We start from the raw sequence: 16,285 nt of genomic DNA, 5'->3' as shown, positions 1-16,285 counted from the left end.
TCATTTTTTCATTTTCATTTTTCATGCATGGGAGACCTCGCCATGGCACCATTTAGTACTGGTCCACACAAACACGGGCCGGGCTTAACGGCTCCTGGGAGTGTCTCCCAGGCCATCGGAGGCCCACGGGAGGTTGGGCTCTAAGCAGGGTGGTACCCTGGCACACCAGCTGCTACCCAGACACCATGGCACTGCCATCCAGGCACTCTGACACTGCCACCCTGGAACTGCCAGGGTGCCATGGTGGCACTGCCAGGCTGGCAGAGGCACTACATGGTGCCAAGTTGCCTGTGCCAGGAATTGGGCCCGTTGGTGGGTGAGGGCGGTTCAAAGACCCCCTAGGAGGTAAGTACATGCATTGGGGGGTCCGGAAGCTGAGATGGAAAGTCTGAGGGGGTAAAGAGATCAGGGCGCTATTTAAATATGGTGCTCCGATCTCATCCTGCAATTACGAGCTGAACGAGCAGAAATAAGGTAATTGCGGCCTTGGCAGGATGGTCCCAACTGAGGCCAAAAGAAAAGAGTCCTATGTCATAGCGGGATCAATCTCGGCGCTGCAGGCACCACAAACAACCCTGCCTAAAACGGGACTTGGTATTTTGGGCATTAACCTGCGCCTTTAATGTCCAACATAGAAATCAGTTTAATGTCTGATATGAAAGGTGCTGATGCCAACACCGTAAGAGTCCACAGTACAGCACTGAAATTTGGTCCAGATTATCTGCATAAATGTCCTATCTTCAAGATAAAGTCAGCAGCACACAATCATCACACAACTGTTTAAAGGTGGCATGTTCTTGTTGGCTTTGGCCAGTTGTGTGTAAGATAGCGGTTTTCCACATTTAACTTTACAACACAGGAGAGGGGAATAGGAGAATAAACTCTTTAATGGAGGCACAGGATTGTTAAGGGTGAGTCAGTTGTGGGAAGGAGTGTGGAGGTGGGTCATTGGCATGGAGGAGTAAAGAGTAAAGTAGGAAGGTCCTGGTTGTGGTGGCGACAGTCTGTCAAGGTAAGAAACTGAGCCTAAAGTGTGGTGTCTGTATTTCCAAAGGTGGGTCCTTCTCTGTGTTGGCTGGCAGAGTCCTTACAGGATTTTGAGTTCACCAATCACATTTCAATTATACCTGCTGAGAATGATCTTGGATAATATCCTTTATGATGCATAGAAGAGCGGCCAGCTGAGTCAGAAAAGTTAGTGGTGAGTACAATACTGGCCACTAACATGAACATTCAATATAGAGTGAACAAGAAAATACAATATTGTTTCCACCAGGACATGTCTCGATCTGGTCTGTAACAATCAATTCATGCCAATTATGAGGCCTACAGCACATTTTTCTCTGTAACTAATCTAATTTGACCAAATAGCAATGAGGCACAATGAATTAGACATAAGGACATGGGGACATAGATAGGTTATGTGAGTGGGCAAAAATCTGGCAAATGGAATATAATGTGGGGAAATATGAAATTGGTTATTTTGGCAAGAAGAATAAAAAAGGAGTATATTATCTGAATGGCAAGAGATTGTAGAGCTCAGAGATTCAGAGGGTTTTGGGTGTCCTTGTGCATGAATCACAAAAGGTTAGTATGCAGATACAACAAGTAATTAGGAAAGCTAATAGATTGTTCTTATTTTTTGCAAGGGAAATTGAACATAAAGTAGGGAGGTTATACTTCAATTTGTACAGATGTCATGGACAGGAGAGGGTCAATTTATACCGCCCTGATTTCCCCATTCTCTACCCATCATTAAACAGAAAGGTGTTTTTTATTCTGATTTCCACATTATAAATGGTGGCGTATTTTCCCTAACTCTGAGCCTTCTGTTAATAAGTAGCACAGTAAGCCCGAGGTATGATGAAAACAAAAGGATTGGTTTATTTTTATACACACACTTGCACGCAAGAGGGGTTTCATCCATCTCTTTTTTACACTCTCAATAAATGGGGGATAAGGAAAAGGGTTCAGGGCACAAGCACAAAAAAAATACAAGTATTGGTTTTTACATGTGTCCAGAGTTTGGAATCATGAGTCAACTGGAATGTTCCTTCCAAAGGAAAGTTAGCCGATGGTAGAATGCTTCATCTTTCAGGAGCAAGACTTGCACAATGGGAGAAGGCACATAAAGTGAGTTTGTTTGGAGGCACGGGTTCCAAGGTTCCAGCAGTTGGCAGGTCAGATGAGGGTCCAAAGTCATTCTTCCACCACCGACTTGATGGTAGACAATACAGGCTTTGCCTGGAGTTCTGTTTATTTTGCTAGTCAAACAGGAACTGCTGGAGTTAAGTTCCCTGCTGTCTATAAAGCCAAGAAGTGTGCATGGATGACTAGACCAATTTTACTTGATTGGTATGAGAACCATTTGTCCCTGAAGCCAGGACTCAGTGTCAGACTGGGTCTTTCCGAAGGCTGCAAGATTATTTTTATTTCTTGATAATTGTGTTGCACACACTGATGCAGAACTCCTCATCAGAGATGATGTTTTAGGAATGTATTTGCCCCCAACTGCATGTCCCTCATCCAGCCCATGGATCAAGGCTTTCTACGGGAATTCAAGACCAAGTACAAGGCTGAATTCACATGCAAAATGCTCATTTTATGCAATCAAGGCTTGGGATCTACAGAATTCCAAAAAATATTCAATGTGAAAGATAAACTCTGGAGGCCTGGGCCAATGTGCCCCAAGATATTTTGATACATGGTTGCACAACTTGGCCAGTTACCATGTTCCTAAATAGTGATTTAAAATTGAGCCTGATTTTAGTGGCTTCAGAGTTTCTGATGTTATGGGCCAGGGTTTAGAAAACTCCAAAGTATATCATGGAGTTCACCTGGCCTACAACTGTTATTCAACAGAGGCCCTAGTCTATATGAAGATTCTGGTCCCCCACATTTATTGCATTTCCTCGGTTACAGGCTCGAATAATCTCTTATTTAATACTGTACCCAATGATACAACTATCATTAGGGGATTCAGAAAGTACTCACAGCAGGAGAAGGTAAAGGGTTGTCAGTCTATACCTCTTTAGGGTTATGTTTTCATAAAACAACTATAGATTCAGAGGATATTTGACGTAATGGTACCAAGGATAAGGGACTTCATTGGAGAGCCTCGAGAAATTGGGATTGTTCTCTATAGAGCAAAGACTGTTAAGAGAAAATTTCATAGAAGTGATCAAAGTTATGGAGAGAAGGAGAAACTGTTTCCACTGACAAGAGGAAGTATGATAGCTGTATAGGTCCCTATAAAATTCCTCAAATACTTTACTAATCTGCTCCGGAGCCACCACCAAAGTCTCCGTTTTATCCCGTACCCGAACTATCTCCCTAGCCGCTGCCTCCTTCCGGAGTTGGCCAGCCAGCATGCATCCTGCCTTCAACCCATACTCAAATACAGCCCTCCTCGCCCTTCTCAACTGATGCACCGCTTACCCCGTGGACAATTGGTTGAACCTCGCCTGCAATTCCTTCCTCCTGGCCAGGAGACCCGGGTCCCCCACGTACATCCCATCCACCTCCAAAATCTCCTCTATCAGTCTCTGGTGTTCCTCCCCTTCCTCCCTATCCACCTGAGCCTTGAATGAGATCACCTACTCCCTCACTACCGCCTTCAGAGCCTCGCAGACAACCGACTGCAAAACCTCCCCCGTGTAATTAAATCCCACAAGCTCCTCGATCACCTTCACAATCTTGTCACAAAAGCTCTAGTCCGCTAACAACCCCATTTCCATTCTCCACCCCAACCTCTGGGCTACTCCCTTCTCCAAAACCACATCCATCCAATGCGGAGCATGATCTGAAATCACGATTGCTGAGTACTCCGATCTCCTAACCCCGGCCAATAGCGCCTTTCCCACCATAAAAAAGACAACCCTCGAAGACACCTTGTGTACTAGAGAGAAAAATATATTCTCCCACTCCCTCGGATGTAAGAACCTCCACGGGTCCGTTTCTCCCATCTCCCTCATGAGCTCAACTGTGCCATCGAACACGGTTGGGACCTGTCTACCTTTGGTTCCAACACCATGTTCCAATCCCCTTCTACTATGAACACGTGGGTGTCCAAATCCAGGATGGCACCCACCACCATCTTCATAAACCCTGCATCATCCCAAATATGCTCACCAGTGCCACCAACCTCTCCTCTAGCCCACCCGTCACTATCACATATCTGCCCCAATCCGCCACTACCTTCGCTATCTGAAACCTCACCCTCTTACCCACCAATACCGCCACCCCCGAGCCCTACTATCAAACCCAAAATGAAACACCTGACTCATCCAACCCTTCCAAAGCCTCACCTGATCCTTTACCCTCAAATGGGTCTCCTGCAGCATCACCACGTTGGCCCTTAAGTTCCTCAAATGTGTAAAAACCCTTGATCTCTTCACCGGTCCCCCGAACCCTCTCATGTTCCCGTCACTATTCTGACTGGGAGTCTCTCACCCGCACACCCCTCCCCAACCCCACCCCTCCTATCCGTCATCATGATAACCCTGGGCCCTGCCCCTCAGACCTAACCCGCACCATTGTTTTATTACCGTCGAATCCCTCCACCCCCCTCCCAGAATCCGTCCATCCACTTCCTCTTGCCAACAGCTCTCCCAGTATCGGTTCCATCCCCCATCTTTCACACCTCCCAGGCCCATCGAAACCTGCTCCACCAGCTTTCAACGACCGTGACCCCTACCTCCACCACACCCCCGTACACTAGCCAACCTTCAGTTACTAGTGCGGAGGCCCCTGCTCGAACCCCCTCCCACAATCCGCTCCTCCAACCCAGTCCGCAGAAAAACAAACAAAAATGGTGCTAAACCGCGCCCCCAGAAAACAGACATATAAACCCAAGGCCCAAAATACTTGTAACCAACAAAAACAAAGGTAAATTACACTCCCCCATTCAACCAACCCCAAACCCATACATTGCCACCATCAAATACAAAACGAGAAACAAAAGAAAAAGAGAGATAAAGACAAAACACGATCTCCATCCCAAGTCCAAGTCCTATCTCTCATTCCAGTCACAGTTCTTCGGCCTTCACAAATGCCTCCACCGTCTCAAAGTAGAAATCCCGAAGTACAAGTCACCCTCAACTTCGCCGGGTAGACCACTCCAAACCTCACGCTATTGCTGTACAGCGCTGCCTTCACCCGACCGAAGGCCGCCCGCCTTCTCGCCAGTTCCACCGTTGAGTCTTGATATATTCTAACACCAACGCCTTCCTACTTCACCTCTCGCCTTTGCTTCGCCCAACTCAGAACCTTCTCCTTCGCATGAAACATTTGGAAGCAAATTACAACTGCCTTTGGTGGCTCATTTGCTTTTGGCTTCGGCCTGAGCGACAGATGTGTCCTGTCCAACTTGTTTCGGGCGGGTTCTTCCCCCTCCCCCAATAGCTCTGCCAGCATCTTCGCAAAGTACTCGGGCAGCCTCAGGCCTTCCACCTCCTCAGGCACACAATCCGTAGATTTTGCCACCTTGACCTGTTCTCAGGACTTCCACCTTAGATCTGAGCCCTTTATTGGCCTCCGCAGCTCCTAATCCATCGGGGTAAACAAGTCACTGTGCTGCGACAAAGCCTCCTCCATCCCATTCAACTTCTCTCCTTGCTCCTGTACCTCAGCCGATATCTTCTCCTTTACCGGGGCAATCATCTCCACCACCAACTCTTTCATCACAGCCATCATTCCCTCTGCAGCACCTCCATGTGGTGGTGAACAGCCTTTCAAATTCCCCGACCATCACCTCGGTCAGAGTTTCCATTGTGAGGGGAGAGGCAGCGCCGGCCCTAGGGTTGCTGGCGCCCCTGGCAAGCTGAACTTCAGCGCCCTTCGGAGGGGGGGGCGGGGCCGAGGCGGGGGGGGGGGGGGGGGGCGAGGGGGGGGGCTGGGCCGAGGCGGGGGGGCGGGACCGAGGCGGCGGGGCCGAGGCGGCGGGGCGGGGGAGGCGGGGGGCCGAGGCGGGGGGGCCGAGGCTGGGGGGGGGCGGACGGTGGGGCGGCCGGAGGGGGGAGGGCGGGGGGGCAGGCGGAGGGGGCCGCCCTGGGGAGGGCGGCCACCGCGCATGCGCTGGTTGGCACCGGCCAACTGCGCATGCGCGGGACCCGAGTCTCTGGCGCCCCCTAACACATGGCGCCCCGGGCGACTGCCCGAGTTGCCGGTACCTTGGGCCGGCCCTGGGGAGAGGCCCCACCCAGCAACCCAGCCCCCCACCATCTTTCTTCCTGCCCGGACTCACCTACTCACTCGATGGCAGTCTTTCGCTCGCCCCCTTCTTTCCAGTGCCCTTCTTCTGGGTTTTTTGACACCTCCCACCTTCCTTATATCTTCCCACACCAGCTGATTCAAAAACTGCCCCTCAGACCGGGCATTAAAGTCCAAAAACCGCAGCCTCGAGCAGGCGCCACCTGACATGTGACCTCCAGCTACATGCAGCACCCGAAATCCGGAGTAGACACATTCAAATGAGGCTAACTGCTCACTTGAATATGCAGATCATCATGCCCCGCAAGATCCCATTAGATCTTGTGAGGCGCAGCAAGCCAGGTAAAACTCACGAGCCACCTCTCAGTAGATTTACCGGCAGCGTTGTGTCCCAAGTCAGGCACGGCCCGGCTGTTAGATCACACCCTATATTTATGTAATCCCCACAATCAGTTTTACTATCTACACAGATTGAAAGAAAATTTAGGGCGGAATTCTCCAGATCTTGCTGATGGCAGAATCTTCCGCACCCGCCAAAGTCGACTCCCACTGCGGATTCCCTGACAGCGGCATGGGCGAGGAATGTAAATCACCACCAACTTCGACGGGCTAAAAGATCCCGTTGGCAGGGAAGGGCTGGAGAATTCCACCCTTAGTTACTCAATGTGCAGCTGGTTTATGCTGCCCCAGGAAGGATCATATATTGTGACATTTGATAGCTGATATGTAGATTTTTTTCTAACCAAGGAATTTGAGTGAATTGTTTATATATGGAGGAAATGTTGATGCCCAGCATCAAGAGTTTAAAACTGGTGTCTGTAGCAGTGACATATGCCAAAACAGAACTCGGTTAAAGAGAATATGCTCATATATAGCATAGCCAATTCTTTTATGTTAAAATAAATTGGAGCTTAGGGAATTACTGGCTTCCCTTTCAACTATATTTGTGGATGACAACATGAAGTCTGCCTGAAAAGTTCAAGGCTGTCATTGGTAATGCCGAAGACAATTCCTGATGAAATGTGCAAAGGCAGGTCACATTCATCTTCAATTCTTACTCTGATCTTTGGGAAGAAACACAAAACAAAACAGTAGAATCTGTGTAACAATTTATGTGGCAAACTTTTTTAAGTTTATGTAACACCTAGTATGGTAGCCTTTTTGGACCAAAAAAGAATAAAACAAAGTACTTTGTAAATGGAAAGAGGTTAGGTACAGTGGACATCCAGAGACTTAGGGGTTCAGATGCACAGATCATTAAAATGCCACCAGCAAGTGCAGAAAATAATCAAAAAAGGTAATGGAATGCGAGCCTTTATATTTGGAGGATTGGAAAATAAAGACACAAAAGTCATGTTGTAGCTATTCAAAACCCTGGTTAGACCCTGGAGTACTGTGAACAGTTCTGGAAACCACACCTTGGGAATATCATTTTGACCTTGGAGGGAGTGCAGTGTAGGTTTACAAAAATGATGCCTGGATTACAGGGGTTAAATTACGAGAAGAGATTTCACAGATTATGCCTGTTTACGCTAGAATTTAGAAGGTTATGGGGTGATCTGATCAAAGTATTCAAGATATTAACAGGGAAAGACAGGGTAGATAAAGTATTTTTAAAAACTATTTCCACTGGTTGAAGATTCTAAAATTAGGTGGCTTAGTCTAAAAATTAGGGCTAGGAGAGATGTTAGGAAGAACTTCTTCACTGAAAGGATGGTAGAGGTTTGGAACTCTCTCCCACAAACAGCAATTGAAGTTAGATCAGTTGTTAATTTTAAATCTGAGACAGATAGGTTTTTGATAAGCAAAGACATGATGGGAAATGGGCCAAAGGCAGGTATGGAGTTAGGTCACAGATCAGCCATGATCTCATTAAATAGCAGGATAGGCTCAAGAGACCGAATGCCCTACTCCTGTTCCTATGTTCCTAAGTTGTGATCGAGATGGTATTGAATTTACTCAAATTTGTCACCTGCCAAAGTAAAAATAATCCAATTAAGTGAGTATGACAGTATTATTTTATAAATACTTTATTATTTATATCCTTGACTGCTGGTATTGATGGTCAATAAGTAAGCACTGTTGAACATTAGTTAATCTTTTTTGCTTCAGTATATAAACTGGGGCTTGTTTGTACCACTTTCATGTCGCATGTTCAGTGTTTTGTATAGTAATGTCTTTATATATTGATTCGGTTAGGCTTTAAATATTCGATTTACATGGTTAGCGAAACATTCAATAACAATTGGTTTGCATTGTGCTCGATAATATAAAGGGCAACCTAATGTGATCTGCCCAGCACCAAACTGTCATACCCTTCAGGTGTTAATAACACCACTAACGAAAGACCAAAGGGAAGCTGCATATTGTATTTGATAGCAGATGCCATTTATACAGCAATTAGATTTTCTCATTTCTGCCGAACGGTTCCAAAAGCCTCAGGGCATCCTGGAAATCTGCTTCCCTTTGCTATTCAGCTGTTACTGTCGCTGGGGATGAAATATATTCCCTTGATGCACTGGACCAACAAATCAGGTTAGTTGATTCATAAGTTCCAATTTATGATTAATTATTACTTTTCATGTGTAGGGGCTGCAGGGGTGGGGGGGGGGGGGGGGGGTGCGGTTATCCAACTATTCGGTTTAAATGGGAAGTGTTTTAAGTGTGTGTAATGGAATGCAACAAAACGGAAATATTCACCACCTGGCACCTTAAAACTGTTGGCTTTGCTGGCTAAATTCACTATGGACAGGTTATCTGCTAAAAATGTTCCCAGGCTGATGAATTAGACAGTGTACTTTATTTCAAAATGCTGCAATCAAGTGCTTGGAATAACGTCAACCTGGAAACATTTCTATTGGAATAACCTGCTCCTCTTTATTGATGGGCATCGCTTCTCGACCTTTTGGCTAAAATCAAGCGTCAGATAAAGCCCAAGATGAGATCCAATGCCTTTTCTTGTCAGCTTGGATCTTGTGAGTCTCTTTTGTGGAGACCATGAGTTGACTTCAATTTGAATTTGGAGCAAATAATGTGATGTGGCCTGGTTTAGCTCAGTGGGCTAGACAGCTGGTTTGTGATGCAGAACAAGGCCAGCAGCACGGGTTCAATTGCTGTACCAGCTGAGAATTCTGAATTCTACCTCCGTGTACCCGAACAGGCGCCGGAATGTGGCGACTTGGGGCTTTCACAGTAACTTCATTGCAGTGTGTATATAAGCTTACTTGTGACAATAAAATGATTATGATTAAGATGGTTTAAGGGTTTATGCACATTAGCTTTAGAACATAGAACATAGAACAGTACAGCACAGAACAGGCCCTTCGGCCCTCGATGTAACTTTGTAACTTTAAGGATGGGATTTTTATTGATGAGCAATAGACGAAAACAATGTTTTACCCACATGTATGTAAAAAATTGCATTTTGAATAATGAAGTTTCTCTACTAAATGGATGTTCTGATCATCTGTTTTATGCACTCTGTGATTGCCACAAAATCAAACACCTATGTGTTTATTCCAGACCATAGAATTATATTTCAAAGAAGTAGGTAATTTGGCTTATCATGTCAGGACTGGATCTTTGAAACAAGTATCCAGTTTGTTTCATTTACCTCCAAACTCATATAGGTTTCCTTTTCAAATATACATGCATTTTTTTTTTAAAGTTACTATTGAATCTCGTTCTACCATGCTTTCAGGCAGTTCATTCCAAATCATAATCTTTCACTGTAAAATAATTATTCTCCACTCTGATTCAGTTGTCAGTTATCTTTAATCTGTGCCCTCTGGTTACTGATCCTCCTTCCACTGGGAACAGTTTCTCCTTACTTACACTATAAAACCGTCATACTTTTGAAGATCTCTTTTAAATCTCCTTTTAACCTTCTATGCTCTAAGGATAACAATCTCAGCTTCTCCAGTATCTCTACATAACTGCATTCCCTTTGCACTTAAAATTTCAAATGCCAAAATATGGTCAACATGATCTCGGCTCCACGGGCAGTTTAGAGGCTGAGTGTTGTTCAGCAATGGGTGGAAGCCTGACCCAGAAGAGCCATCCATCGCTGACTCCTTTGAAAGCCTTTGTAGGACATAAAATAATGCATTTAGCAGCCAATTAACAAGCACCTGTCAACTACATGCAATAAATGTGGGCGGCTCTCCCAATCGTCAGTCAGATGGTAGGGCATCTGGGGACCAAGGAGGAAGGCCATGAACTGGGTGTCAGTCCACTTTAAAGGAAACTCTGGCACATACTGTAGCAGCTGCACTAGAATTCATCATTTTGAGGCTGAAGTCGTTTGAGGAAGAATTTAAAATCCAGTGAACTATTGCAGGAGGTAAGAACTTGGTGGTAAATGTGGATGGCCGTTCTGCTAGATTTGAGCATTCAGAACCTTTGCCAAGGAGGAAAGAACATTTGAATGCAGATGATCCATTCCCCTTGTGAATAGCAAACGTTAAGGAAAATATTCAACCTTTTAACTCTTTGTTTCTCTCAAGGTGACTGAGAGAATGGAGCCAAGAGTTGGGACAGGTTCCAGACCAGCAATGGCTCCAAACTTTGATGATGACTCCTTGTATGTCCACCTCCAGGCTGTAAGTGATAGGCTGGAGGACCTCATGCCCGCTGATGGGAAGAGGAGACATCCCAACTGACAGAACAGCCTGGATGGAGGTCACAGTGGAGGTCAGCAACTTGACATTTTTAATTGGTTAGTGTCAAAAAAGGCTAAGTGATCCCTTGAGATTTGCATGGGTGAGTGTGCTACCATTATGGAGATGGACATATATTGAAGGGTGTTTTGTGGGTCAATTATGGGATTCTATTATCCAAGGTGGAATGACCTTGCAAATAATATCCATTATAATTCTCTCTTTATTTGCAAGAGAAGAGGATGTACAATACCTGAGAGAGGAACAGGACTGGTAGTGCAATACTAAACCTGGCCACCTTGGCAGCAATTGTGGAGGAAGTCCTGGAGTTGGTTGCCAATATTTGGAGTTGAGTCATTAGTTGAGGTGAGGTTGGAGTAAGGCCCCAGGGTGGTGAGTGGTGCCTATATCCTGCAAACCGGGTTGAAGGACCTTGGAAGGGGACGGTGCTGGAAATGGGGAAAACAGATGGAATAGCATTGATGGTTTGTAACTTTGGAGGCTTGCAGAGTGCAGGGAGAACAATAAGTCTCCATGTTACAGGGGCTATGGTCCAAACACTAATTATCATCTCCCAATGGTTTCATTGTGTACTTTGAGGAAACGTGTCTCTGCAAACTCATCTCAAATGTGGAAGATGCTCCTAAATCTCCTTTTTGTTTCCCCCACAGGTGCAACTTTGACAGCTGCAGTCACTTGCCCCAAGGAGTATTGATATCCTCTAAGGCGGAAGAGGAAGCCTCAGAGGGTGCAATGTCACATCCTTGCTCAGCACCTAGCACCAACCCAAATACATGCATGCACCTTGGTGGGTATGGGTGACTCAGCTGGACGCGCTTGTGAGAGCACATCACAACCACAAAAACAACTGTCAGAGACTGAGATGGAACAGGCCTCTAACATTCAGAGGAGTTCTGAAGGCAGCCTAGATGCTGAACCCCAGGCTCATTACAAGCCTTTGGAGTCCGTCGGACAGCAGATGGCTGATCATGCAGTGCGAGGGGTGAGACGATGTGGCAGTAATTCTACAGGATTTGTGCACACTGGCATGGGAATTGGAGAAGTCCATGAGCACTACAATCACCCACTCAATAGATTGCATGGCTTTCTCCATTGACAGACTGACACGCAGGGCCAAACCCTGCGGATGACATACTGGATAAGCATGCAGAATTGCAAACCAGCACTTTGTCTCAGAGTCCCGAGGCCCAGAGGCAGTGCGAAAGTTAGCAAGAAAAGCCTGGTATCACATCCAGGTACTGATCCTCTCAAGAAAACAGGGAAGGCCAAATGAGCCTCACGGAGGTAGATAAGCAGCTATTGGTACCATCAGGGGGCATCCCTCAGGGTTTTTCTGATGGTGACAGCCTCTCCTCCATCTCTCTGCCATTGGCACAGATGTCTCTGAATGCCACACCAACAGATGAGCTCTTACCAGGCTGGGACCCTCTCAGCCTCAGGCGACCAAAGAATAGCTGGCAATGTAATCCCAGTTAAGGGGGCGTAAATGTTGTTAGCCTGTTTCCAGTACAGCTGGCACGAGGGAACACAGCACGCAGCACCCAAAAAAGAATCAAGAAAACACAATATGAGTCACAATTAGGTGCACATGGGTGCTTTTCTTATTTATTACATTTGAACTTTGTTTTGATTTATTTTTGTTTCAAAAGATGCTCCAGCTGCATTTGTGCCTTATCTGTGTGTGATATGATGGTTTTGAATTGAATATGGGTGTTTGTGTATATGTGGTCCCTCTGCTCAACATTATTTGGGGACTGCCCTTGCTGTTAATATAGGGAGATAACGGGAGATGGTGCCATGAGTTGAGGAAGTGTTATTGAGCTGGAGTCACAATACTGTTGGAATCCTCTATAGATATGAGAATCTTGTGTCTCCCAGGCATCCAGACTGTCCTGCAGACTAGCGTGTACAGTTGCCTGGCATGGATTCACCCTCTTCTACATTAGAGGATTGGACTGTCTGTAACCCTTAAATTCTCCTCTGCTGGGCTTCCCTCTCTGGAGGACCAGATTGTGCGATGTACAGCAGGCAACGACCATAAGTGACATTCTCACTGGCACAGATTTCAGAGATGACTCCTGGAAAGTGCGTGGCTATCATTATACCTACTGCAAGGCTCCATCCATGGATTCCTTATTAGTGTCATTAGCCACCTCTTTAGAGGGTGTCCTTTATCTCTGAGCAGCCTGTTATCCAAAGGCACTGGGCTGGAGAACAGCCCTGGCACATGGGAATGTGTAAGGATGTATATAATGTGCATATATTTCCATTATTCTTTGATTGTGATCACACACATTCAGGACATTGATGAAGTGATATACTTTTCTATTTATAATGCCCCATGACTGTCCAAATATAGCTTGTATTGCAACATGGTACAATTTATTACCGCGTGAGCCTTTGGAAATCCAGCCATGGCTGCAAAGCCTTTGGTCTTTCTAATCACTGGTGAAGGAGAAGTACTGATAGACATGCCTAAATTTGACATCCATGAACACCTTTTGGAAGAGCTGGGCTGCAGGCTGGGTAATCCCACATGCTGCCTGGAATGACCCAGAGGTGAAGAAGTTCAATGCCACAGTGACTATCAAGGCTGCAGGCATCAGGTGACCAGTCACACAATTGGAGGCTATCTCCCCAGAAAGCATGTCACATGAGCTGTGACTGTCTCCCTTGATAGATGCAGTCCTCGGAGGCACTATTGTTCCAACAACACCTGCAGGTAAGACGTCCTAACCCTGTAAAATTGATTGGCAGCATAGTGTCTTCACCTACCTCTGTATGCCTGATGTTGCCGTAACCCTCCACTGCCTCCTACTCCGAAGCAGATTTCCCACGATGTACCTCATGGAGCACCTGTCCCTGGCCAGCTGCCCTTCTCCTTCTCAAGGAGGTGCCACCAATAGAATAGACAATTTCTACAAGGGACAGCAATGTACAGCACAAATTCTTAATGTTGATTGGAGTGCTTTCGTTTTGCCCCCATTCCTGAGGATATGCCCTAATGCAGGCTGAAATGCGAAATGTAATGAAAAATAGAACTAACAGCATTAGTTAAGTATTGGCAGACTTTTCTGCTAAAGTCAAACATGGTTCCACTTGCTGCCTTTGTATGCACCTTTTCAACAGTTTACGAAAAGAAACATACCTTCCAGCAACCGTGTTTCCCATACGCCCACCACATTATTGCATGGGCAATGTTTTATTCCAGACAATTGGCTTTTAACTAAGGTATTTAAAAATGGTGGGCAGGCTGCTGATTCAGGGTCTGCCTGACTACCATATTATTACTATCCAATCTGTCAGTTGGCATATATATTATTTGTTCTGGAAATCTATATTTAACATTTAGAAGCTGTTGGAATGTGTACTGGCTATATAACTTACAGTTGATTATCTTAATAACTGCCGAGTAATAACATCACGAATATGAATTGTAACATTAAATACAAGGTGGAACATTTTTTTTTACAAACTGCTATTGGCATGAAGAAAGTATCTGAAACTGAATTTAAACACAGCATAAAATGATATTTATCTTTATAATTTCAAATACGGCACTTGACGTATGAATTGGTAATTTTAATCTGTATTTTTCTTCGACTTAAAAATAAATAAATTTATTACTTTGTTGCCATTTTACAAAATTGTGAGTCACTGATTGTACAATTGTATTGATTGTACAAGGAAGAATTGTCACAATTCTCTGTAACTCAGCTGAACAAGCAGCTTTCCTATCTAAGCTGTTCACTGCTATCAACAGTTTTGTGATAGAAATCAAATATATTAGCGGAGACTTTTAAAATGCATCACGGTCATCTTTTTAATTAAGTACTAATTGTACCATATTAACAAAATTCATGTTTGGCTGTTGTACCATTAATACAAGATGCTGATATTATATAATTTAAGGAAAGTAAGACACAATGTAACTATCCTTAATTTACAGTGTTAGAATTAGCAATTTTAAAAATCCAACATTCCTTGATCCACTTAAAACATCATTGTCACCGTTTTTATCAAATTGTGAGAAAATGGGAGAGTGAAAATAGCTACAGAAATGTATAAGTGGCATGCAATCTGATTGAATGGCTTCTTACCTTGAACTACACAGCTGGAGCCCCTGTGAAAGGTGTATTTCGAAGAGTCAGATCAGCATGCAGCACATCCATCAGTTGTACGAATCACTCCCGGCTTATGCTTGACTTGAGTACATTCGACAGGCACACTCACTGTAAGTATGATTTCTGGATGAAAAACTCTGCTTTGCTATTGTGCGCAGTATTTAAACCTCTAGATGGCAAAGGGTATTATGGCTCTCGAGATGCTGTAACCTCCAGTTATATGTCTAGCCATAAGCCTATTAGTTATAAGAAAACACTCCAACATTTAAGCCTATTTACTTTTACTCAGGTGGAGGTGGTGTATATTGGTATTGTTACTGGACAGGCAATCCAGAGACAGAGGGCATTGCTTTTGGGACCTGGGTTCAAATCCCACCATGGGGGATGGTGAAATTTGAATTCAATAAAAATCTGGAATTAAAAGTCTAATGATGACCATGAAACCATTGTCGGTTGTTGTAAAAACCCATCTGGCTCACCAATATCCTTTGGGGAAGTAAATCTGCTGTCCTTACCTAGTCTTGCCTACATTTGACTCCAGACCCATAGTGACAAAATCAGCAGCGAGCCCACCATATTTAAATAAATAATGCACTGCCCCCGACATAAAGCGCTTGACTGGAGTGGGCTGCCAGGTTTTTTCACTTGTGTGTTTAAAGGGAGGGAAGGAAAGTGGGGCACTCTTCAGACCCTTCAGCTGAATCATTTCTTCAGCTGATTGCAGGGTTGAAACCACCCCCTTCGTAGATGCTCCCTCCCTTAAACCCACCCCGCCCCTCTCCCTAATCTACCCAAACCCTCTCGACCCGAGACTTGCCTGCTCCAGGGATCCATGGGCCTTGGTCTTCTTCTGCAGTCCTGGCAGCAGCCATTAACACCTTCTTGGCATTGTTGGAACTGATGGAGCTGCTGGCCAGTCCAATTGGCCAGCAGCTCCAGAGAGAGGAATTTCCTCCCCAGTGAGGGCCACAAGCCCTACTTGACTCTTGCTAATCTGCCCCGTAACGTTTTATGATTACAGAAGGGATGGGTGTGGAGTATGTCAGCCCCAAGCCAACTTTGTTTCTGGGAGGGCATGCCACCCACCCCCTGTATTATTCCACAATTTATGATTGAGATTTTAAAATGATTAAGTGATTGTAGAAGAGCCTGTTCACCATCTGCAAGAATCAAGTCATAAGTTTTATGGATCGTTCATCATTTGCCTGAATGTGTGCAGCTGCATCAACACTCAAGAAACTTATCCAGAAAAGAGCAATTTGTTTGATAGGT

At 45.1% G+C, this 16,285-nt stretch overlaps 1 protein-coding gene across 15 annotated transcripts in view; it reads left to right on the top strand.

Annotated features, from left to right (window-relative positions):
• invs (inversin) overlaps nt 1-16,285 on the top strand; it is a 433,677-nt gene that overhangs the window by 367,479 nt on the left and 49,913 nt on the right. For all 15 annotated transcript variants that reach the window (XM_038797635.1, XM_038797640.1, XM_038797627.1 and 12 more), the window contains one exon: nt 15,004-15,123. In XM_038797635.1, the coding sequence (XP_038653563.1) occupies nt 15,004-15,123 (120 nt within the window). The remainder of the gene's footprint in view (nt 1-15,003; nt 15,124-16,285) is intronic.

Source organism: Scyliorhinus canicula, chromosome 5, assembly GCF_902713615.1.
Source record: "Scyliorhinus canicula chromosome 5, sScyCan1.1, whole genome shotgun sequence".
NCBI lineage: Eukaryota > Metazoa > Chordata > Chondrichthyes > Carcharhiniformes > Scyliorhinidae > Scyliorhinus > Scyliorhinus canicula.
This window is presented reverse-complemented; position numbering and strand designations above follow the sequence as displayed.